Source organism: Salmo salar, chromosome ssa03 (genome assembly GCF_905237065.1).
Source record: "Salmo salar chromosome ssa03, Ssal_v3.1, whole genome shotgun sequence".
Lineage (NCBI taxonomy): Eukaryota > Metazoa > Chordata > Actinopteri > Salmoniformes > Salmonidae > Salmo > Salmo salar.
This window is the reverse complement of record NC_059444.1, coordinates 12037551-12061461: the sequence shown is the minus strand read 5'-3', so window position 1 is coordinate 12061461 and position 23911 is coordinate 12037551. Positions and strand designations below refer to the sequence as shown.

Here is a 23911-nt window from a genome sequence, read left to right as displayed (position 1 = left end):
CCATTATGCCTAAAAAGAAAAATTGAATTCCCTTCTATAGCCACAAAATACTTGCTTGCCTTCTCTGTAAAAGGTACATTTTGTAAAGTAAATACACACATAGTAAAGAAATGTCCATGAAACACTTTATTAAGGTTTGCATTGACACTATGGCTAATGTAAATGGCATGCAATATGAACTGAAATCACCTTTCAGTTGAAAGAGGAATGGATTAGTCATGTGACAGTAAGGCCTACATTTAGAATTTATTCAGTTCAACTTTCTCTATCAATATGGACTGCTGTGGCCATTCTATCTCCACCTGTCAATGTGCCCCACTGTATTCTCTACTATCGCAAATGACTCCAAAGTATTATTACCTCAGAATGAATGCATTATTAGGGTCTAGAGCATTTTCAAATGTAGCATGTTCTGTTAACTACGTTCGAACCGATGTCCTCAGATGGGCTTCTATCTCAACTCATGGGGTTGGGACCAACTTGGGAACTGGTGGGGCCCTAATAGACTGACATTTTGTGCCATACTTTATATTGAATAAGATGAAATCAACACAAAGTAAAAAGGTCTTTAGAAATCACAGTTACCGGGTCTGAATTTGTTTTGTCTAAATTAGGGTTGATCTGAAATGACAGAAGACAGAAAATAACAATTCAATAAACCACAGTTAATACTTTCCACTTGCGCTATTTTAGCTTCAGCCAACATTCTCCCATTGAATTGACTGCTAAAAGGTAAAGCATTTTAGTATTCTCATTTTATTTATTCAATATTTGAAGAATTATAAAGCATTGCATTTTAAATATCTACAGTGTTACACAAGTATGACAAAGATACATTCAGTGGGATCTATTACAATGGAAAAGTAGCTAGTAAGTTTCTATGGAACATTAGTAAGTATTTGGATAACTGACATTCTAACATTAGTGCTTGTTTATCATAAACCTCCTACACTGGAATACTTTTAATGTGCGTCTAGCAGCTTCAGTCTTCAGACTATTAAATGGTCTTGTTTAGACCTTCAACAACATGATACAGCAATAGAAAAAGCCATTGGTAATCCATAAAATCAATAGATTCCAGGGTCGAGATCATTAGGCACCAAATAGAAAACCAATTGAAACAGGGAGGGACTTCCTGCACTTGTCCAATAAGAAACGTTCATTTTAAATTTTCCATTGTCCAAGATTTTAAAACCTTTTTGAACGTCTGCCCTAATGAACATGACCCAGGGAATAAACCAATTTTGCAGGTTTGCCAAAAACTGCCAGTGACAATGATGACAGTCACTCTCTCATCTCTTGGCATCAAATACTTCCTTGTTTTGACTTGTGACAAAGCAAATTAAACTAAATGGATTCGCATGTTACATGCTTCAGTGCACCAACTGTATTCTATCATGTGTTTGACCTAATAAAAAAACAAAAAATATATACTGCAATCGAACAAAATAAGTTGCTTAGTCTTCTATATAGTGATTAGACCAATTGAAGAAGTCAAAAGAGACGAGGCAGGTTGCCTAGCGGTTAAGCACATTGGGCCAGTAACCAAAAGGTCACTGGCTCGAATCCCTGAACAGACTAAGTGAAATATCTGTTGATTTGCTCCTGTAAGTCACTCAGGATAAGTGAGTTTGCTAAATTATGAAAATTGACAGATTAAAAAAGCGCTCTATGTTCACATCAAACTTGCTATAACATATCAAAGGAGATTGGTGGCACCTTAATTGGGGTGGACAGGCTTGTAGTAATGACTGGAGTGGAAAAAGTGAAATGGTATCAAACGGTGTTCCAGCCATTATTTTGAGCCATCCTCCAGTGGTAGATGTATACAGGGATTCCTTCTTACATAAACTCCCCTACGTATTTATTTGGAGGCTGAAGCTAAAACTTTGAATTTGGCTCTATACTCCAGCATTTTGGATTTGAGCTCAAATGTTAGATATGAGGTGTGAGTATTTATTTGATTTATTTAACTAGGCAAGTCAGTTAAGAACAAATTCTTATTTGCAACGACGGCCTACCCCGGCCAAACTCTAACCCAGACGACGCTGGGACAATTGTGCACCGCCCTATGGGACTCCCAATCACGGCCGGTTGTGATACAGCCTGGAATCTAACCAGGGTCTGTAGTGACACCTCTAGCACGGAGAGGCAGTGCCTTAGACCGCTGTGCCCAAAAAGTACAGATGTCACTTTTTATTTGAGAGTATTTTCATCTGTTTTACCGTTTAGAAATGAAGCACTTGATGCATCATACCCCCAAGACATGCTAACCTCTCAACATGACCAACAGGGAGACCTTATAATTTTTTTGAGGTTATGATAAATTGAAGAAATCGTTATTGGAAATATCAACTTTAAAAAAGAAATCCGCTCTCTGCGTCGTTTCCAGCCACATCCATTTCAAGGTATTTCCACCAATTCTCTCCATATTTTTCTTTCTCGTCTTTGCACTGTCCAGAATCTGTTCTCAGATCAGGTCCAGGGCTAGGTTACGGATGACCTCTATGGCTCCCAGGTCAAAGCCGCAGAGGTCCAGCATGCCCCTGTCCTCGGCGGGGTCAGCGATGGATAGGCCGTTGGAGGTCAACCCACACACCATAAGTTTGGAGAAGATACCCATTTTCTAGCAAAAACAAAACACAATCGAGACCCTTTTAAATTCATATACTGTGCATACTGTCTATTCACACCACCACCACCATATATATATATATATATATATATATATACACACAGTGCCTTTGGAAAGTATTCAGACCACTTGACTTTTTCCACATTTTGATATGTTACAGCCTTATACTAAAATTGATTAAATTAAATATTTTCCTCAATCTACACAACACCCCATAATGACAAAGCAATAACAGATTAAAAAATGTATGACAACAAAAAAACACCTTGTTTACATAAGTATTCAGACACTGCTATGAGACTCGAAATTGAGCTCAAGTGCATCCAGTTTCCATTGATCATCTTTGAGATGGACTCCAATAAAGTTGAAGAAACACATGTGGTAAATTCACACCTGCATATACAGCGCCTTGCAAAAGAATCCACCCCCTTGGTGTTTTTCCTATTTTGATGCATTACAACCTGTAATTTAAATGGATTTTTATTTGGATTTCATGTAATGGACATACACAAAATAGTCCAAATTGGTGAAGTGAAAAAATAAAAAATAGAAACTTGTTTAAAAAAAATCTAAAACGGAAAAGTGGTGCGTGCATATGTATTCACCCCCTTTGCTATGAAGATCCTAAGTAAGATCTGGTGCAACCAATTACCTTCAGAAGTCACATAATTAGTTAAAGTCCACCTGTGTGCAATCTAAGTGTCACACACACAAAATAAATGTCCCTTTTTCAGGACCCTGTCTTTCAAAGATAATTCGTAAAAATCTAAGTAACTTCACAGATCTTCATTGTAAAGGGTTTAAACAGTGTTTCCCATGCTTGTTCAATGAACCATAAACAATTAATGAACATGCACATGTGGAACGGTCATTAAGACACTAACAGCTTACAGACGGTAGGCAATTAAGGTCACAGTTATGAAAACTTAGGACACTAAAGAGGCCTTTCTACTGACTCTGAAAAAACATAAAAAGAAAGATGCCCAGGGTCCCTGCTCATCGGCATGAACGTGCTTTAGGCATGCTGCAAGAAAGCATGAGGACTGCAGATAAGGCCAGGGCAATAAATTGCAATGTCCGTACTGTGAGACGCATAAGATAGCGCTACAGGGAGACAGGACGGACAGCTGATCATCCTCGCAGTGCCAGACCACGTGTAACAACACCTGCACAGGATCGGTACATCCAAACATCACACCTGAGGGACAGAATGGCAACCACAACTGCCCGAGTTACACCAGGAACGCACAATCCCTCCATCAGTGCTCAGGCTGTCTGCAATAGGCTGAGAGAGGCTGGACTGAGGGCTTGTAGGCATGTTGTAAGGCAGGTCCTCACCAGACATCACCGGCAACAACGTCGCCTATGGGCACAAACCCAACGTCGCTGGAGCAGACAGGACTGGCAAAAAGTGGTCTTCACTGACGAGTCGCGGTTTTGTCTCACCAGGGGTGATGGTCGGATTCGTGTTTATTGTCGAAGGAATGAGCGTTACACCGAGGCATGTACTCTGGAGCGGGATTGATTTAGAGGTGGAGGCTCCATCATGGTGTGTCACAGCATCATCGGACTGAGCTTGTTGTCATTGCAGGCAATCTCAACGCTGTGCGTTACAGGGAAGACATCCTCTTCCCTCATGTGGTACCCTTCCTGCAGGCTCATCCTGACATGACCCTCCAGCATGACAATGCCACCAGCAATACTGCTCATTCTGTGCGTGATTTCCTGCGAGACAGGAATGTCAGTGTTCTGCCACGACCAGCGAAGAGCCCAGATCTCAATCCCATTGAGCACGTCTGGAACCTGTTGGATCAGAGGGTGAGGGCTAGGGCGATTCCCCCCAGAAATGTCCGGTAACTCGCAGGTTTTCCTTGGTGGAAGAGTGGGGTAACATCTCACAGCAAGAACTAGCAAATCTGGTGCAGTCCATGAGGAGGAGATGCACTGCAGAACTTAATGCAGCTGGTGGCCACACCAGAAACTGACTTACGTTTGATTTTGACCCCCCCTTTGTTCAGGGACACATTATTCAATTTCTGTTAGTCACATGTCTGTGGAACTTGTTAAGTTTGTCTCAGTTGTTGAATATTGTTATGTTCATACAAATATTTACAGATGTTAAGTTAATGAAAATAAACGCAGCGAGAGGATGTTTCCTTTTTTGCTGAGATAGAGTTGAAGTCGGAAGTTTACATACACTCAGGTTGGAGTCATTAAAAACTCATTTTTCAACCACTCCACAAATTTCTTGTTAATAAACTATAGTTTTGGCAAGTCGGTTAGGACATCTACTTTGTGCATGACAAGTCATTTTTCCAACAATTGTTTACAGACAGATTATTTCACTGTATCACAATTTCAGTGGGTCAGACGTTTACATACTCAAAGTTGACTGTGCCTTTAAACAGCTTGGAAAATTCCAGAAAATGATGTTATGGCTTTAGAAGCGTCTGATAAGCTAATTAACATAATTTGAGACAATTGGAGGTGTAGCTGTGGATGTATTTCAAGGCCTAGCTTCAAACTCAGTGCCTCTTTGCTTGACATCATGGGAAAATCAAAATAAATCAGCCAAGACCTCAGAAAAAAATTGTAGACTTCCACAAGTCTGGTTCATCCTTGGGAGCAATTTCCAAACGCCTGAAGGTGCCACATTCATCTGTACAAATAATAGTAAGCAAGTATAAACATCTTTGGACCACGGAGCCGTCATACCGCTCAGGAAGGAGACACATTATGTCTCCTAGAGATGAACGTACTAGAGATGAATGTACGAATTGTCCGTAGAGCTCCAAGACAGGATTGTGTCGAGGCACAGATCTGGGGAAGGGTACCAAAACATTTCTGCAGCATTGAAGGTCCCCAATAAGACAGTGGCCTCCATCATTCTTAAATGGAAGAAGTTTGGAACCACCAAGACTCTTCCTAGAGCTGGCCGCCAGGCCAAACTGAGCAATCGGGGGAGAAGGGCCTAGGTGACCAAGAACCCGATGGTCACTGACAGGGCTCTAGAGTTCCTCTGTGGAGATGGGAGAACCTTCCAGAAGGACAACCATCTCTGCAGCACTCCACCATTCAGGCCTTTATGGTAGAGTGGCCAGACAGAAGCCACTCCTCAGTAAAAGGTACATGACAGCCAACTTGGACTCTCAGACTATGAGAAACAAGATTCTCTGGTCTGATAAAACCAAGATTGAACTCTTTGGCCTGAATGCCAAGTGTCACATCTGGAGGAAACCTGAGACCATCCCTACGGTGAAGCACGGTGGCGGCAGCATCATGCAGTGTGGATGTTTTTCAGCGGAAGGGACTAGGAGACTAGTCAGGATCGAGACAAAGATGATCGGAGCAAAGTACAGAGATCCTTGATGAAAACCTGCTCCAGAGTGCTCAGGACCTCAGACTGGGGCGAAGGTTCACCTTCCAACAGAACAATGACCCTAAGCAAACAGCCAAGACAACGCAGGAGTGGCTTCGGGACAAGTCTCAGAACGTCCTTGAGAGACCTAACCAGAGCCCAGACTTGAACCCGATCGAACATATCTGGAGAGACCTGAAAATATCTGTGAAGCAACACTCCCCATCCAACCTGAGAGGATCTGCAGAGAAGAATGAGAGAAACTCCCCAAATACAGGGTGTGCCAAGCTTGTATCGTCATACCCAAGAAGACTTGAGGCTGTAATCAGTGCTAAAGGTGTGTCAACAAAGTACTGAGTAAAGGGTCTGAATACTTACATAAATGTGATATTTAGAATAAATTAGCAAACATTCCTACAAGCATCTTTTTGCTTTGTCATTATGGGGTATTGTGTGTAGATTGAGGGCAAAAAAACAATTTCATCAATTTTAGATTAAGGCTGTAACGTAACAAAATGTGGAAAAAGTCAAGGCATCTGAATACTTTCCGAATGCACTGTATATATACACACACAGTACCAATCAAAAGTTTGGACACACCTACTCATTCAAGGGTTTTTCTTTATTTTTACTATTTTCGACACTGTCTAATAATATTGAACAAAAAGTATGAAATAACAAACATGGAATCATATAGTAACCAAAAAGTGTTAAACAAATAAATATACTGCTCAAAAAAATAAAGGGAACACTTAAACAACACAATGTAACTCCAAGTCAATCACACTTCTGTGAAATCAAACTGTCCACTTAGGAAGCAACACTGATTGACAATAAATTTCACATGCTGTTGTGCAAATGGAATAGACAACAGGTGGAAATTATAGGCAATTAGCAAGACACCCCCAATAAAGGAGTGGTTCTGCAGGTGGTAACCACAGATCACTTCTCAGTTCCTATGCTTCCTGGCTAATGTTTTGGTCACTTTTAAATGCTGGCGGTGCTTTCACTCTAGTGGTAGCATGAGACGGAGTCTACAACCCACACAAGTGGCTCAGGTAGTGCAGCTCATCCAGGATGGCACATCAATGCGAGCTGTGGCAAGAAGGTTTGCTGTGTCTGTCAGCGTAGTGTCCAGAGCATGGAGGCGCTACCAGGAGACAGGCCCGTACATCAGGAGACGTGGAGGAGGCCGTAGGAGGGCAACAACCCAGCAGCAGGACCTCCGCCTTTGTGCAAGGAGGAGCAGGAGGAGCACTGCCAGAGCCCTGCAAAATGACCTCCAGCAGGCCACAAATGTGCATGTGTCTGCTCAAACGGTCAGAAACAGACTCCATGAGAGTGGTATGAGGGCCCGATGTCCACAGGTGGGGGTTGTGCTTACATCCCAACACCGTGCAGGACGTTTGGCATTTGCCAGAGAACACCAAAATTGGCAAATTCGTCACTGGCGCCCTGTGCTCTTCACAGATGAAAGCAGGTTCACACTGAGCACATGTGACAGACGTGACAGTCTGGAGACGGCGTGGAGAATGTTCTGCTGCCTGCAACATCCTCCAGCATGACCGGTTTGGCGGTGGGTCAGTCATGGTGTGTTGTGGCATTTCTTTGGGGGGCCGCACAGCCCTCCATGTGGTCGCCAGAGGTAGCCTGACTGCCATTAGGTACCGAGATGAGATCCTCAGACCCCTTGTGAGACCATATGCTGGTGCGGTTGGCCCTGGGTTCCTCCTAATGCAAGACAATGCTAGACCTCATGTGGCTGGAGTGTGTCAGCAGTTCCTGCAAGAGGAAGGCATTGATGCTATGGACTGGCCCGCCCGTTCCCCAGGCCTGAATCCAATTGAGCACATCTGGGACATCATGTCTCGCTCCATCCACCAACGCCACGTTGCACCACAGACTGTCCAGGAGTTGGCGGATGCTTTAGTCTAGGTCTGGGAGGAGATCCCTCAGGAGACCATCCACCACCTCATCAGGAGCATGCCCAGGCGTTGTAGGGAGGTCATACAGGCACGTGGAGGCCACACACACTACTGAGCCTCATTTTGAGGACATTACATCAAAGTTGGATCAGCCTGTAGTGTGGTTTTCCACTTTAGTTTTGAGTGTGACTCCAAATCCAGACCTCCAAGGGTTGATAAATTGGATTTCCATTGATTATTTTTGTGTGATTTTGTTGTCAGCACATTCAACTATGTAAAGAAAAAAGTATTTAATAAGATTATTTCATTCATTCAGATCTAGGATGTGTTATTTTAGTGTTCCCTTTATTTTTTTGAGCAGTGTATATTTTAGATTCTTCAAAGTAGCCACCCTTTGGCTTGATGACAGCTTTGCACACTCTTAACTAGCTTCATGAGGTCGTCACCTGGAATGCATTTAACAGGTGTGCCTTGTTAAAAAGTTAATTTGTGGAATTTCTTTCCTTCTTAATGCGTTTGAGCCAATCAGCTGTGTTGTGACAAAATAGGGTTGGTATACACAAGATAGAACCTACTTGGCAAAAGACCAAGTCCATATTATGGCAAGAACAGCTCAAATAAACTAAGAGAAATGACAGTCCATCATTACTTTAAGACATGAAGGTCAGTCAATATGGAACATTAAGAACTTTGAAAGTTTCTTCAAGTGCAGTTGCAAAAACCATCAAGCGCTATGATGAAACTGGCTCTCATGAGGACCGCAACAGAAAAGGAAGACCCAGAGTTACATCTGCTGCAAAGGATAAGTTCATTAGAATTTGCAGCCCAAATAAATTCTTCAGAGTTCAAGTAACAGACACATCTCAACATCAACTGTTCAGAGGAGACCGCGTGAAATCAGGCCTTCATGGTCAAATTGCTGCAAAGAAACCACTACTAAAGGACACCAATAAGAAGAAGAGACTTGCCTGGGCCAAGAAACATGAGCAATAGACATTAGACCGGTGGAAATCTGTCCTTTGGTCTGACGAGTCCAAATTTTAGATTTTTGGTTCCAACTGCCGTGTCTTTCTGAGACGCAGAGCAGGTGAACGTATGATCTGCGCATGTGTGGTTCCCACCGTGAAGCATGGAGGTGGTGGTGTGATGGTGCTTTGCTGGTGACACGGTCTGATTTATTTAGAATTCAAGGTACACTGAACCAGCATGGCTACCACAGCATTCTGCAGCGATATGCCATCCCATCTAGTTTGCACTTAGTGGGAATATAATTTGTTTTTCAACAGGACAATGACGCAAACACACCTCCAGGCTGTGGAAGAGCTATTTGACCAGAAGGAGAGTGATGGAGTGCGGCATCAGATGACCTGGCCTCCACAATCACCCGACATCAACCCAACTGAGATAATTTGGTATGAGTTGGACCACAGAGAGAAGGAAAAGCAGCCAACAAGCCAACAAGTGCTCAGCATACGTGGGAACTCCTTCAAGACAATGTAGAAAATAGTAAAATAAAAACCCTTAAATGAGTAGGTGTCCAAACTTTTGACTGGTACATATATTTATATTCCAGACTCTGACTAGGCTTGGGCAATATACCATTCATTTTATTTATTTCACCTTTATTTAACCAGGTAAGCAAGTTGAGAACAAGTTCTCATTTACAACTGCGATCTGGCCAAGATAAAGCAAAGCAGTTCGACACATACAACAACACAGAGTTACACATGGAATAAACAAACACACAGTCAATAGTACAGTAGAAAAAGTGTATATACAGTGTGTGCAAATGAGGTAAGGCAATAAATAGGCCATGGTGGCGAAGTAACTACAATATAGCAATTAAACACTGGAATTGTAGATGTGCAGAAGATGAATGTGCAAGTAGAGATACTGGGGTGCAAAGGAGCAAGATAAATATATAAATAAATACAGTATGGGGATGTGGTAGTTGGATGGGCTGTTTACAGATGGGCTATGTACAGGTGCAGTGATCTGTGAGCAGCTCTGACATCTGGTGCTTAAAGCTAGTGAGGGAGATATGAGTCTCCAGCTTCAGTGATTTTTGCAGTTTGTTCCAGTCATTGGCAGCAGAGAACTGGAAGGAAAGGCGGCCAAAGGAAGAATTGGCTTTGGGGGTGACCAGTGAGATATACCTGCTGGAGCGCGTGCTACGGGTGGGTGCTGCAATGGAGACCAGTGAGCTGAGATAAGGCGGGGCTTTACCTAGCAGAGACTTGTAGATGACCTGGAGCCAGTGGGTATGGCGGCGAGTATGAAGCGAGAACCAGCTAACGAGAGCGTACAGGTCGCAGTGGTGGGTAGTGTATGGGGCTTTGGTGACAAAATGGATGGTATTGTGATAGACTGCATCCAATTTGTTGAGTAGAGTGTTGGAGGCTATTTTGTAAATGACATCGCCAAAGTCGAGGATCGGTAGGATGGTCAGTTTTACGAGGGTATGTTTGGCAGCATGAGTGAAGGATGCTTTGTTGCGATATAGGAAGCCGATTCTAGATTTAATTTTGGATTGGAGATGCTTAATGCGAGTCTGGAAGGAGAGTTTACAGTCTAACTAGACACCTAGGTATTTGTAGTTGTCCACATATTCTATGTCAGAACCGTCCAGAGTAGTGATGCTGGACGGGCGGGCAGGTGTGGGCAGCGATCGGTTGAAGAGCATGCATTTAGTTTTACTTGCATTTAAGAGCAGTTGGAGGCCACAGAAGGAGAGTTGTATATGACATTGAAGCTCGTCTGGAGGTTAGTTAACACAGTGTCCAAAGGGCCAGAGGTATACAGAATGGTGTCGTCTGCATAGGTGGATCAGAGAATCACCAGCAGCAAGAGCGACATCATTGATGTATACAGAGAAGAAAGTCGGCCCGAGAATTGAACCCTGTGGCACCCCCATAGAGACTGCCAGAGGTCCGGACAACAGGCCCTCCGATTTGACACAATGAACTCTATGAGAGAAGTAGTTGGTGAACCAGGCGAGGCAGTCATTTGAGAAACCAAGGCTGTTGAGTCTGCCAATAAGAATGTGGTGATTGAAAGAGTCGAAAGCCTTGGCCAGGTCGATGAATACGGCTGCACAATAATGTCTCTTATCGATGGTGGTTATGATATCGTTTAGGACCTTAAGTGTGGCTGAGGTGCACCCATGACCAGCTCTGAAACCAGATTGCATAGCGGAGAAGGTACGGTGGGATTCGAAATGGTTGGTAATCTGTTTGCTAAATTGGCTTTCGAAGACCTCAGAAAGGCAGGGTAGGATAGATATAGGTCTGTAGCAGTTTGGGTCTAGAGTGTCACCCCCTTTGAAGAGGGGGATGACCGCGGCAGCTTTCCAATCTTTGGGAATCTCAGACGATACGAAAGAGAGGTTGAACAGGCTAGTAATAGGGGTTGCAACAATTTCGGCAGATAATTTTAGGAAGAGGGTCCAGATTGTCTAGCTTGGCTGATTTGTAGGGGTCCAGATTTTGCAGCTCTTTCAGAAAATCAGCTATCTGGATTTGGGTGAAGGAGAAATGGGGGAGGCTTGGGCGAGTTGCTGTGGGGGGTGCAGGGCTGTTGACCAGGGTAGGGGTAGCCAGGTGGAAAGCATGGCCAGCCGTAGAAAAATGCTTATTGAAATTCTCAATTATAGTGGATTTATTGGTGGTGACAGTGTTTCCTAGCCTCAGTACAGTGGGCAGCTGGGAGAAGGTGCTCTTACTCTCCATGGACTTTACAGTGTCCCAGAACTTTTTTGAGTTTGTGCTACAGGATGCAAATTTCTGCTTGAAAAAGCTAGCCTTAGCTTTCCTAACTGCCTGTGTATATTGGTTCCTAACTTCGCTGAAAAGTTGCATATCATGGGGGCTATTCGATGCTAATGCAGAACGCCACAGGATGTTTTTGAATTTAGAAATATTTACAAATAATGCCGGTATGATTTTCAATACCGTAATACGATACCGTAATAATAGTTACTTATACTGTAACTATAGGTTAAGTATAACTATAAAAAATGTCCAATGTGTCAAATAAATTAGATCCAGCTCAGGACTCCAGCTATGCATTTGGTTTGCTAACTTGCTAGCTAAGTGGCTAGATGTCAAGATCAAGCTTCTTGGTTACAACAGAGACATTCAAACCTCTCCTGGATCAAGATCCCTGTTGCCTAAATAGTTATGTATTAAAAAAAAAAAAAAAGGAAGTGTTTTTTGGGAAATACCGGCCCTTGTGTGGACATTCGGTAATACCGTATAACCCCGGGAAGGTACAGAAACAGTATGAAAATGTGGATGCCGCCCAACTAACTCATATTTTTAGAATTGGTGTGTATTGCTAGGTATTATCGCACTTTGAGTTAGAAACATAAGTATTTCACTGTACCTGCGATAACATCTGTAAAATATGTGTACGAGACCAATACATTTTAATTTGACATGATTAAGAACGATCAGAGGATACAATATTTGCGGATGTGTCATGCCATGTTTGCCACTTGCATGCCACTACAGTGTTGTAGTTCCACGTAATGACATACAATATAATGATGTAATAATGAGGCTGTATATCTATGCAACCAAAAGAATAAGGAGTTAAGAGGGGAAGGACAGTGGTACACCACAGCAAAGTGTCTTACATGTCGGTACATCCTCAGACACTCCGCTGGATTGGCCTCGCCGTGCCAACAGGCACTGTTGGTGAATATGATGAACATGTCCACGGTGATCGTCTTCTCCGAGGCCCACAGGATGGGGAGAGCACAGTCTGTATAGCCACTGGGGATCTGTGAACAGGTGGTTGACACAGGGGGTCAGCTATGAACATGACACAGAGTCATTACATTTTAAATTCATAATGTTCAGTAGGGCCCAGCGTAACAAAACGGAAATTAACTTTTCTCAAGCCTTTCAGTGAACTTTTAGAACTTTGGCAAGAGAATTTCGTTTTTTTCCAAGCAAGCTTTCCGTAAAAAAAATGTATTTTGTCATTCAGAGGTGCATAGTTTGCAGAGAGACACTTCTTGTTTCCATACCTTGACCAGCTCGGTTGCTACTTGTCGAAGAGACATGCCTTCAGTGATGGTGCAAGGAACTATAGCTCCTTCAGAGTAGGCCATAACCTGTGTCTCTGCCTCCGTCCGCGCAAAAATCTGTAACATAGATACAACCAAGATACAACCAACTTAGAACACAATGCTGAAATAATTCCTGGCATCTCAGAGAGGGACTAACATTCAAATGTAAAAATGACAAGTCCTCATTACAAAGCACGCATGCAATGCCTGTGCTCTCTTGAGATGGAGGCATGTGGGGAAACATGTGGCAGGAATCCATAGAATGTGTCAACAGACCCTTTCCTTGACTATACCTTCCTCCAGAGACCAGTCTTCGAACTGTTAGAGACACCGCTTTGAAAGACAGCTACAAAACAACTACATTAGTCATTTAGCCTTGTTTAGGAGTACCGCTCATAGTGCGTTGACTTACCATGGCCATGGCTGCAGCCGCTACAGCTGTGCTGACGGCAGTCCCCTTAACAACGCTGCTCAGTGATGTGCTAATGTCCACCGCCACCATAAAGCGCTTCCCCGCCGGCTCCACGTTCTCAGGAAAGAAACACAAGTGAAGTAAGGTGGCAGGTTGCCTAGAGGTTAACAGTGCTGGTCCAGTAACCCGAAAAAGGTTGCTGGTTCAATCCAGAGCCGGCTAGGTGAAAAATCTGTCAATGTGTCCTTTAGCAAGGCACTTAACCCTAATTACTTATGTAAGTCGCTCTGGATAAGAGCATCTGCTAAATGACTAAAATGTAATGGGAAAAAAACGAAAAAAAACATGGCAACAGTAAACATGTCGTCCCTCAATAATAATGCATCCCAATTAAGATATTGTTTGTGACTAACACATTTCAGTTAATTACGATAGCTACCACCTTGGGCCAATCAGTGTCATTTTGAAAATCCCGGATCTATATGGCACGACGCATCATACCCATGTTTCGTAAAAATGTGGCCACTAACGTCAGATATCGTGTGCGACAAACGTATCCATTTCATCGTGGGGGACAATTAACGTTTTGCATTTGTGAACACTACTCAGAACAGTGGGATGCTCTGTGTAGGGCTGTTACGGTGACCGCTTTACCGCCACACCGGCGGTGACGAGTAACGACCGCAGTCAAATTCCATGTGACCGTTTAGTCACGGTAACTAGGGTTCTCCAAGCTCTGATGCTGCTCATGGTCATTAGTAGCCTACTCAGCACTCTATTGTCTCTCTAATCACTGTGACATCAATGCAAATGTGATCGAAAAATCAAACACTTCATGAGACCCCATAGGCAATTGCGTGAGAAAACAGTTGATGGCCTCTATTAAAAAGAGGAGCCCATCAGGTTTCTATAGGCTAGGCCTACTATATTTATTTCTCAAATTTCCTAACACTAAACACATCGCTTCACTTTACAACAAGAGTATTGCCTACCTGGCTGGCATGAAAATTAACCACGGGAAAAGCGTCCACCGTTTGCTAATTAAGTGCATAGATTACATTTTTTCCCCCAGCATCTGTTCCGAGACAGGTGCATGATAACGGTCACTTCTAAATCAAAACAATTTTCACACAGAGTGCATTCGAACGTTTTCAGACCCCTTGACTTTCATATTTTGTTACGTTACGACCTTATTCTATAATTGATTACCCCCCCTTTAAACTACACACAATACCCCATAATGACAAAGCAAAAAGTATATATTTTTTTATTTCTGCAAATGTATAAATTTACATACAGTTGAAGTCGGAAGTTTACATACACCTTAGCCAAATACATTTAAACTCTGTTTCACAATTCCTGACATTTAATCCTAGTAAAAATGCCCTGGCTTAGGTCAGTTAGGATCACCACTTTATTTTAAGAATGTGAAATGTCAGAATAATAGTGGAGAGAATGATTTATTTCAGCTTTTATTTCTTTCATCACATTCCCAGTGGGTCAGAAGTTACATACACTCAATTATTATTTGGTAGCATTGCCTTTAAATTGTTTAACTTGGGTCAAATATTTCAGGTAGCCTTCCACAAGCTTCCCACAATAAGTTGGGTGAATTTTGGTCCATTCATCCTGACAGAGCTGGTGTAACTGAGTCAGGCCTTCTTGCTCTCACATGCTTTTTCAGTTCTGCCCACAAATTTTCTATGGGATTGAGGTCAGGGCTTTGTGATGGCCACTCCTTGACTATGTTGTCCTTAAGCCATTTTGCCACAACTTTGGAAGTATGCTTGGGGACATTGTCCATTTGGAAGACTTATTTGCAACCAAGCTTTAACTTCCTGACTGATGTCTTGAGATGTTGCTTCAATATATCCACATAATTCTCCTTCCTCATGATGCCATCTATTTTGTGAAGTGCACCAGTCTCTCCTGCAGCAAACCACCCCCACAACATGATGCTGCCACCCCCATGCTTCACGGTTGGGATGGTGTTCTTCAGCTTGCAAGCGTCCCCCTTTTTCCTCTAAACATAACGATGGTCATTATGACCAAACAGCTCTATTTTTGTTTCATCACACCAGAGGACATTTCTCCAAAAAGTACGATCTTTGTCCCCATGCGCAGTTGCATGCCATAGTTTGGCTTCAATGGAAACAGGATGCACCTGAGCTCAATTTCAAGTCTCATAGCAAAGGGTCTGGATACTTATGTAAATAATGTAACTGTTTTTTATTTGTAATACATTTGCAAAAATGTCTAAAAACCTGTTCTCACTTTGTCATTATGGGGTATTGTGTGTAGATTGAGGAATTGTTTTGTAATAAATATTTGAATAAGACTGTAATGTAACAAAATGTGGAAAAAGTCAAGGGGTCAGAATACTTTCCGAATGACCTTCTCCTGGATGCTTTGGAGCACGCAGCTGGGAATTATTATTATATTCCCACACAAGGGGGATGCCACTGGGAAATTCCAGGCACTATCAAGTGCTTGTCAAATTGTGAATGAGAGACTGTTGAAGTGTGTTCAGCGTGTGCAAGAAACAAAGCAGAGCTCATGCCTTTCATGCAACTTTTTCTAATCATTAGCCGCATCATGCAGCCTTAGAATGTATTAAAAATCAAAACCTATAGCCCAACGTTTGGATCACAACTGAAGTTGAATACATAGCTCTAAATTAAGCATATAGGAGGACCTGTTTCTTTGTTAACCGCTCAACACAGAACAGCCACGTAGGCACTCCCTCAGAAATCGTTTGGTGAAAATATTATTTATATTTTATTCAGCTATGTTCAAATGTATTTTTCATACCATAAAATAATGCCACTGTAATTCTAAGCAAATCTTGTCTGCTAAATGAACTAGTGTAGCCCACAACTATATGGCATAGGTAGATCAGGACAACTCAAGAGTATGCTATTCTGTTCTTCTGAAATAGACTACAGTCCCGTGTGGCTCAGTTGGTAGAGCATGGTGTTTGCAACGCCAGGGTTGTGGGTTTGATTCCCACGGGGGACCAGTACGGAGAGAAAATAATTATAAATGTATGAAATGCATGCATTCACTACTGTAAGTCGCTCTGGATAAGAGTGACTTACAGTAAATGACTAAAATATAAATGGAACATTTTCTTCATATCATGTTTCTTAAGACCTGTCTAAAATAAATAATGGATTTATTGTGATGGTGCAAGCTATATTAAATGTATTAGACTTTTTAAAATGTAGATGTTCCAAAGTTCTGCATCAGTGGCTTGCAGGTTATGCTAAATATGTTTATGTTAATTAACATTTGCTTGACAATCACTGGCTGACAAAATTTCATGACTGCCACAGCCCTATCTGTGAGTATCAGTATATGCGACGCTCGACTTACTGTGAAACATTTGTAGAAAGCAGAGTCCAGTGCTTTGATGATGTCAACGTCTGGTTCCCATTTCACTTTCCCCCGGTTGCCTTGGCCCCTTTTGTAGTTTTCCGAGGCTGTCAAGACGCTGAAAGGGTGGAGTTTTGCCTAAGACAAGAATAAAACAGTTAGATAGATCCCTGGGAAAGCATTATGTGAATGAATCCCAGTTGTCAGAAGGTGAGAGACAGTAGGTAGGTACGCCTCACCTTCTTTAAAGCCGCCTCACTCTGGATCCTCTCGCACACCTCTGCCACGTCTGAGCTTCCTGGTTCCAGGACTTGGTCTGCTGTCATCTTACCCAGGGTCCTTAGCATTGACTCCATGGGCATCTCCTTTAACAATGCCTTCCATACCTGCAGTGGAGAAAAGGCATCATACATGACCAAAAAACAACCCCCATCCCACAAAAGTAATAAGGATGTCTTGAGACCCTACACATGAAAAAGTGATAATTCCACTATGATAATTATATGGTGCTAATATTTCCCATTAATATGGCATTGAGACATAGAGCTGGATGTAGAAAACAGCTAGGAGTGTGGCTTAGAGTAGGCTAGTGGTCTAAGCCGCAGGCCCCAGCCTACATATACTCCCGCGCAATGGATTTGAATCTGTCACACTGCTATATTTCAGCACACTCTCTCCTCTATCTTTCCTATGTATCACGGTTAATAACCAAAACTGTGAGGAGTGGGACTACACTCTTAAAAAAAAAAAGCTAGCAGTGACGAGGACATCTCAACATCTGACCAACTTTAATTTGAGCAAAGTACACCTTTAAAAGAGTTGGTTAAAAACATAAGTTGGTCGGTGCACACTGCTCACCGCTTTGGACTTCAGGTGGTCTGTCAGAAGTTGTTCCCGCTCCAGACTATGCTCCTCTATTAGATGGCTGACCTCCATCTCATCAGCACTGTGTTTGACCTTCTCAACCGCTTCCAGGTACGAGAGGACTTTGATCACCTCCTCCGAGTTCTCCTTGTCGGCGTATGCCCCCTGGACCTCCTTCCATCCTTTCATAATGTATTTACTGATCAACACGATCGCTGCAAGCACAGCAGAGTTGTCAGAGCAAAAATCAGACAATCACTTGTTACTTTAAAGGCTTTACTGAGATACTATTTTATTACTGATTTCATCCATGAGGATAACCCTTATACTAAAAAAATGGCATCAACACAAAAAAACATTCTCCGTAGTCTAAATCTTACACCATTTACTTATGTCCCTTGTATATTGATAATAGTGTTTGAGAGTGTGTACATTGTAAATCTCTTGCAGCTCACCTTCGTTAGCAGGCTTGGCGTGGGAGAGTCTGAGCAGATCCTGATGCGACCAGCCCTCTCTCGTTTTATACTTGGTCACCGCCAGAGCCAGGCCCATGGGGTCCTGTTTATTGTACCAATCCGACACCGCTTTCCTCAGGGCCCGTCCCCATATCCCGCACCGCATCCTCTCTTTTGCCTCCTTCTTGTACTGGATGAAGGTAAAGAGGTGCTCGGGGGCCCGGCACACGTCACTCAGGGCTCGGAACGCCCCCTGTCTGGTATTCAGGTCCAAATGTTGGGAGCACACAGCTAAGGCGAACAGGGAAGGGTTGGTCCTGACTGGCCTGCCCTCCAGAGCCAGCCTCTTGACCTCCTCCACCACCTCGCAACCCCTGCCCTCCTGTAGCAGGGAGAGCAGAGCCAGGGCACTCTCCATGCCCAGCCGGTGCTCCTTGGTGTCATAGATGGCCATTTCCGAGCCGTAGCAGATAAAGCGGCGGAGCCTGGTCATGTCTGTTACCTCCCATGGGTGCACACCGTCGCCAACTGAGTTTTGGCCGTGGTCGTTGGCATCCTGTCCCAATGGCTCCATTGTGATAGCTCCTCTAAACTGTCAGATGGATGGACAGGTAGAGACACAGATGTTTCAGCTGAAAGTAACAAACTTTTTTTGAATGGACAATTGCACTGGTTTGCTAGGGCGATCAGCAAACCAAGGTGAAGTCGATTTTATAGTCACACATTCGGACATTCAACAGACATTCGCCAAAAGCCATTTAAAAATCAATAACTAATTCACCATGTCACAGAATCATCAATCTAGATATGATTTATTCTATAAATGTCTAGCATACTTTTACAACCTTTTGTTATGCAGACAAATTCCAGTTTTGATTTTCTAGAAATACATAAAATCTCAAATATTGCATGTAAAGATGAATAAATCAATAACCAACTAATTCAGTGATTGTCGCAGAAAAAAGTGAAAATATACATTTATTTGCGAGAAATGTTCATTTCAAGTGCAATTTGTTCTATATGAAGTTACACAACCTTCAATTGTATGCCAAATCAATGTTTGCATTTTTAGTGCAACAGTTCCACATTTTAAAGTAGTTACAAGGCACACCAGTCCTTTATTTATATGTCTCTAATTTAACACCAAAGAGGCTCCTTCCAATATTTTCCTATTTTGGCTTTGTTAAAGTCCTTCTTTGTCATCCCCAGACAAGCTGAACGGTACCATCTTCTGGGGTAATAGATTCAACTGTTCAACATTTACAGCCAAATGTTTAATACCCCAGGTATTCCCAGAACACATTCTGGAAAGTATATAGAAGCAGTGGTCACTTTATTAGGTACACCCCCCTATGCATCTGGAACAGAGCGAATTCAAAACTGTTGATGAAACTGGGAAAGGAGATACTGTTCAAGTTAAGTCCAGTTGGAGTTTATTACACAGTCAGTACACGTTTTGAAACTTTTCTGAGTTACAAAAGACCATCAAAGACTGTGCTGTCATTTTGCACATTCTAAAGTTCAAACAAACAGTAACAGAATACCTGAATACTTCTCTGCATGCTTTAGTGTCTAGCAAGCAAAGACCATGGGACTTGGTGTATGTAGGAGCAATTTATTTTCGTGAATAGGGTGGTGAACCTAATAAAGTGGCAACTGAGCATCGATATAACAAACAACTCCTTTTGAGCAGTGTCTGTCTGTTATGTTTGATCAATGGGTATAATGGTAAATCTGATCCCCAAGGTCCTCATAGGCTCACTTGGATATATAGAGTTGGAGGTAAAGAAGAAAGAGGTAAAGAAGAAAAATATGAAACTAGGACATTAAAACACTGACAGAATTCTTTCATCCACATCCATTCACATAAAATATGTCTTTTAAACTATAAATACTCTTCTAAGACCACTGTCTTTCTGGACGTTTTAAAAGGTTAGAAAATAGTTCTTTCTGCAAGGAATGTGAGTTGAAAGGGATATGGTAATACCTATGTAGGTGACGTAGTTTCTCCACTGGTATAATGTGTGGTAGTTGCACACCTCCCTGCTGAATTATGTAGAGCCGATTTGAGCCAGTTGATTTTTTTGTTGTGAAAAAACACATTTTCACGTAGGCTCTGTGCTAGCAGTTTGAGAGAGAAAGAAACCAAATAGCCTGTTGGAAGTACTAGGTTTTAATGGTTAGTGCTAGTAGATTGCAGAGGGGTTCACATACAGTTCTGAGGCAAATCATAATGTATACATTTAGCCTAAAAACAAAACATGTACCGTCCACTTATTAGCGTTTTATATTGTTATCCACCCTCTGGTATATACATACACTACAGTTCTTAAGATGGGGGTCACTTAGAAATGTCCATGTTTTTTAAAGAAAAGCAGATCATTGTCCATTAAAATAACATCAATGATCAGAAATACAGTGTAAACGTTGCTAATGAGGTAAATGACTATTGTAGCTGGAAACGGCAGATTTTTTATGGAATATCTACATAGGCCCATTATCAACAACCATCACGCCTGTGTTCCAATGGCACGTTGTGTTAGCTAATCCAAGTTTATCATTTTTAAAGGCTAATTGATCATTAGAAAACCCTTTTGCAATTATGTTAGCACAGCTGAAAACTGTTGTCCTGATTAAAGAAGCAATAAAACTGGCCTTCTTTAGACTAGTTGAGTGTCTGGAGCATCAGCATTTGTGGGTTCAATTACAGGCTAGAAAATGGCCAGAAACAAAGTCCTTTCTTCTGAAACTCGTCAGTTCATTCTTGTTCTGAGAAATGAAGGCTATTCCATGCGAGAAATTAAAAGAAACTGAAGATCTCGTACAACGTTGTGCACTACTCCCTTCACAGAACAGCGCAAACTGGCTCTAACCAGAATACAAAAGAGGAGTGGGAGGCCCCGGTGCACAACTGAGCAAGAGGACAAGTACATTAGAGTGTCTAGTTTGAGAAACAGATGCCTCACAAGTCCTCAACTGGCAGCTTCAATAAATAGTACCCGCAAAACACCAGCCTCAATGTCAACAGTGAAAAGACGACTCTGGGATGCTGGCCTTCGAGGCAGAGTTGCAAAGAATAAGCCATATCTCTGTCCAGTGTCTGTTCTTTTGCGCATCTTAATATTTTATTTTTATTGGCCAGTCTGAGAAATGGCTTTTTCTTTGCAACTCTGCCTAGAAGGTCAGCATCCCAGAATCACCTCTTCACTGTTGAAAATAAGGACATTTCTAAGTGACCCCAAACTTTTGAACAGTAGTGTTTGTTATGGTTCACTCTTAGTTTTCCTTATCTCCACTGTGGAATGTTGATGTTGATCCTCTTGGTCCTCTTGATCCATCCACCCGTCTTCTTTGTTAATCAGGCCTGACCCCTTCATCCCGTCGTTTGTTCCTGTAATCTAATTTAATATGACTGAAGATGCAGAATGTTATGCCAGGACCCTTCTAATAGGGTATAACAGACTCGTTAGAACTTTGACCACACGCCCTCTATCAAATCAAAACTGGATTTTTTTACTCAAAACAAAAGGTTGTAAAATGATGCTAGACATTTATAGAATAAATCATATCTAGGTTGATGATTCTGTGTCAAATGGTGAATTAGTTAATGATAAAAAAATAAAATAAAAGGCTTTTGGCGAATGTCTTGAATTTGTGAATATAAAACCAACTTTACCTCGGTGTTCAACAAACAAGACAGACAAGACAGACAACTGGTTATTATGTTTCTAATTATGCACGCCATTGTTTGTTGTTACTATGCAAAAGCCTATTAGCTAACTTAGCGTAGACCTTGTATGGCTAGCCAGCTAATAACAGTCATACCTCTGGCTAACATAGAAGATAGCTAGCTACCTTATGACTGTGAAACTAGCTACTGTAGACAACTACCAAATGCTATGCACAGCTGCTGCTTAATTTGGTTATGTCAGTTTATGTTGGCTAACACGTTAGCTAGCTAACGTTAGTCAGTTACTATACTGTAGCTAGCCAGCTAACAATTATCACACAAACTAGCTGGCTGGCTACATTCCTAATAGATAACTACAAGCATCCATGGGGCAAGGCAACGATTTAAATTATCATTACAAAAAAAACATTAAAGTACTGCCGACCAACTCGAGTCACAGTCAGAGAGCAGTTCTGGCTAGCTTTGCTAATCTTGTTGTAGCGCTGGTCCAGACGCAAACTAGCAGATCCGACACACTTTCATGTTTATATTATTAAGTCACTGCGCAAGTTATGGCTTCGGGAAAACGTACCTCCAAACCAGGGGCGAGAAATGAGTTGTACTCCCAGTTGTACCATTATCGCAACTGTTAAACCAATACGTTTAAATAAACTCCCGTAATCTTTCAATATTCTCGTTTTAACAGTTGGGATAACGGGACAATTCGGAGTACAACACATTTCTCATCCCAGGATTGAGGTACACTTTCCGAGCCGAAACACCGGCTCTGTGGGTCCTAACGAGCATGTGCGTGGACCAATGGCTGTATGGACCAGAGACAGTCTGGAGGAAAACAAAAGTGCTCAATAACGTTTACCGGTATTTCTGGGAAACGACAAAGTGTGTCAGCACTCCAATAACATAGCTAGTGACTTTGGTGAGTAACGAAAGTAAATTGATGCCAGTCACTAAACAAAATTGGGGAAAATAGAAAGATTAAACCGCACGTAACAACATTGACCAGAGTTAGTGATTTGGCTGCGATGATAGCTAGCTAGCTGTAGTTAGCCACACTGTTTGCACAGTACTACCTGGCCTAGCGATACGGACACATTTGGAATTTTTCCGGTTTCTATTTTGAAGACAAAAACATCACATAGGTTGGTTATTGCACTTACCACACTCTGTGACTAGTTAATAACGTAGCTAATAGTTGATTTTCAGGTCGTATGGGCGTCACTGGGGAATCATACAGACCGATGACTATTAACCGTTCTCCTAGCATCAGGATGTTATGCTGTCCGCAAGATCTCGGGTGCGTTCGTAAATTCACTCTGGATATCTAATCCGAATTCAGAGCGCTGCCGTCTGAGTGTGACGGGGTGCCGAATAACTGATGCATTTATGAACCCGCAACACCCTTAAGACCGGTGTCAGTAAAAGTCGGCAAAAAAAAAACTTGTCAATTGTTGCCAGCAGCACAATTACAGTCACCAACACTCTATGTAACAAGAACACAGCCTAAACAGCTCTGCTAGTGCGAGAACAATGGTCAGAGTAAGGTGTTCTCTCATTTATGTCTGGAAGTAGCTAGCAAGCTAACTTTAACCAGTTAACTTGGGTGACTGCCGTTGTGAGGTCAGAACACTCAGATAAACCCTACTCCTCGGCCAGAGCGTCCAATGTATGCTCTGAATTTATGAACGGACAATGAATGTACATACTCAGTCTGGCACGCCAGTGTGAATTTACGAACACACGCTTTATTTTTTCCTTCAAAATAAGAGTCCCTCTGCAAAGACATGCTAAAGTTTGGGTAAATCGATATATATTTTTTTGCACTCAAGTGCAGCACATCTGTTTTTCACAGCATTGTAATACATGGATAATTTGACATATTTATATAAATACTTTTAATAAAATACAAATATATGTTATTGGAATTACTCAATTTCAGAAACTTAAATGCCAGTAGCATACCACTCTGCATCCCACTGCTGGCTTGCTTCTGAAGCTAAGCAGCGTTGGCCCTGGTTGGTCCCTGGATGGAAGACCAGATGCTGCTGGAAGTGGTGTTGGAGGGCCAGTAGGAGGCACCCTTTGCTCTAGTCTAAAAAAATATCACAATGCCCCAGGACAATGA

General features: G+C 42.2%; 1 protein-coding gene across 4 annotated transcripts; it reads right to left on the bottom strand.

The window, feature by feature from the left end:
* Window positions 1-108: 108 nt before the first annotated feature.
* Window positions 109-23376, bottom strand: ro60 (Ro60, Y RNA binding protein). Of its 4 annotated transcripts, none has more exons than XM_014189577.2 (9): window positions 22947-23376; window positions 18099-18730; window positions 17638-17858; window positions 17019-17165; window positions 16780-16917; window positions 13405-13521; window positions 12951-13067; window positions 12555-12701; window positions 109-2626 (listed from the first exon to the last, which is right to left on the bottom strand). In XM_014189577.2, the coding sequence occupies exons 2-9, from the start codon at window positions 18670-18672 to the stop codon at window positions 2471-2473; spliced, it is 1617 nt and encodes a 538-aa protein (XP_014045052.1). In that variant the 5' UTR covers window positions 18673-18730; window positions 22947-23376; the 3' UTR covers window positions 109-2470. The 4 variants fall into 4 exon arrangements, with proteins under 4 accessions (XP_014045052.1, XP_014045051.1, XP_014045054.1 ...); XM_014189576.2 differs by having other exon boundaries at window positions 18099-18690; window positions 22947-23373; XM_014189579.2 differs by lacking the exon at window positions 22947-23376 and adding an exon at window positions 20086-20534 and having other exon boundaries at window positions 18099-18690.
* Between the last annotated feature and the right edge of the window lie 535 nt (window positions 23377-23911).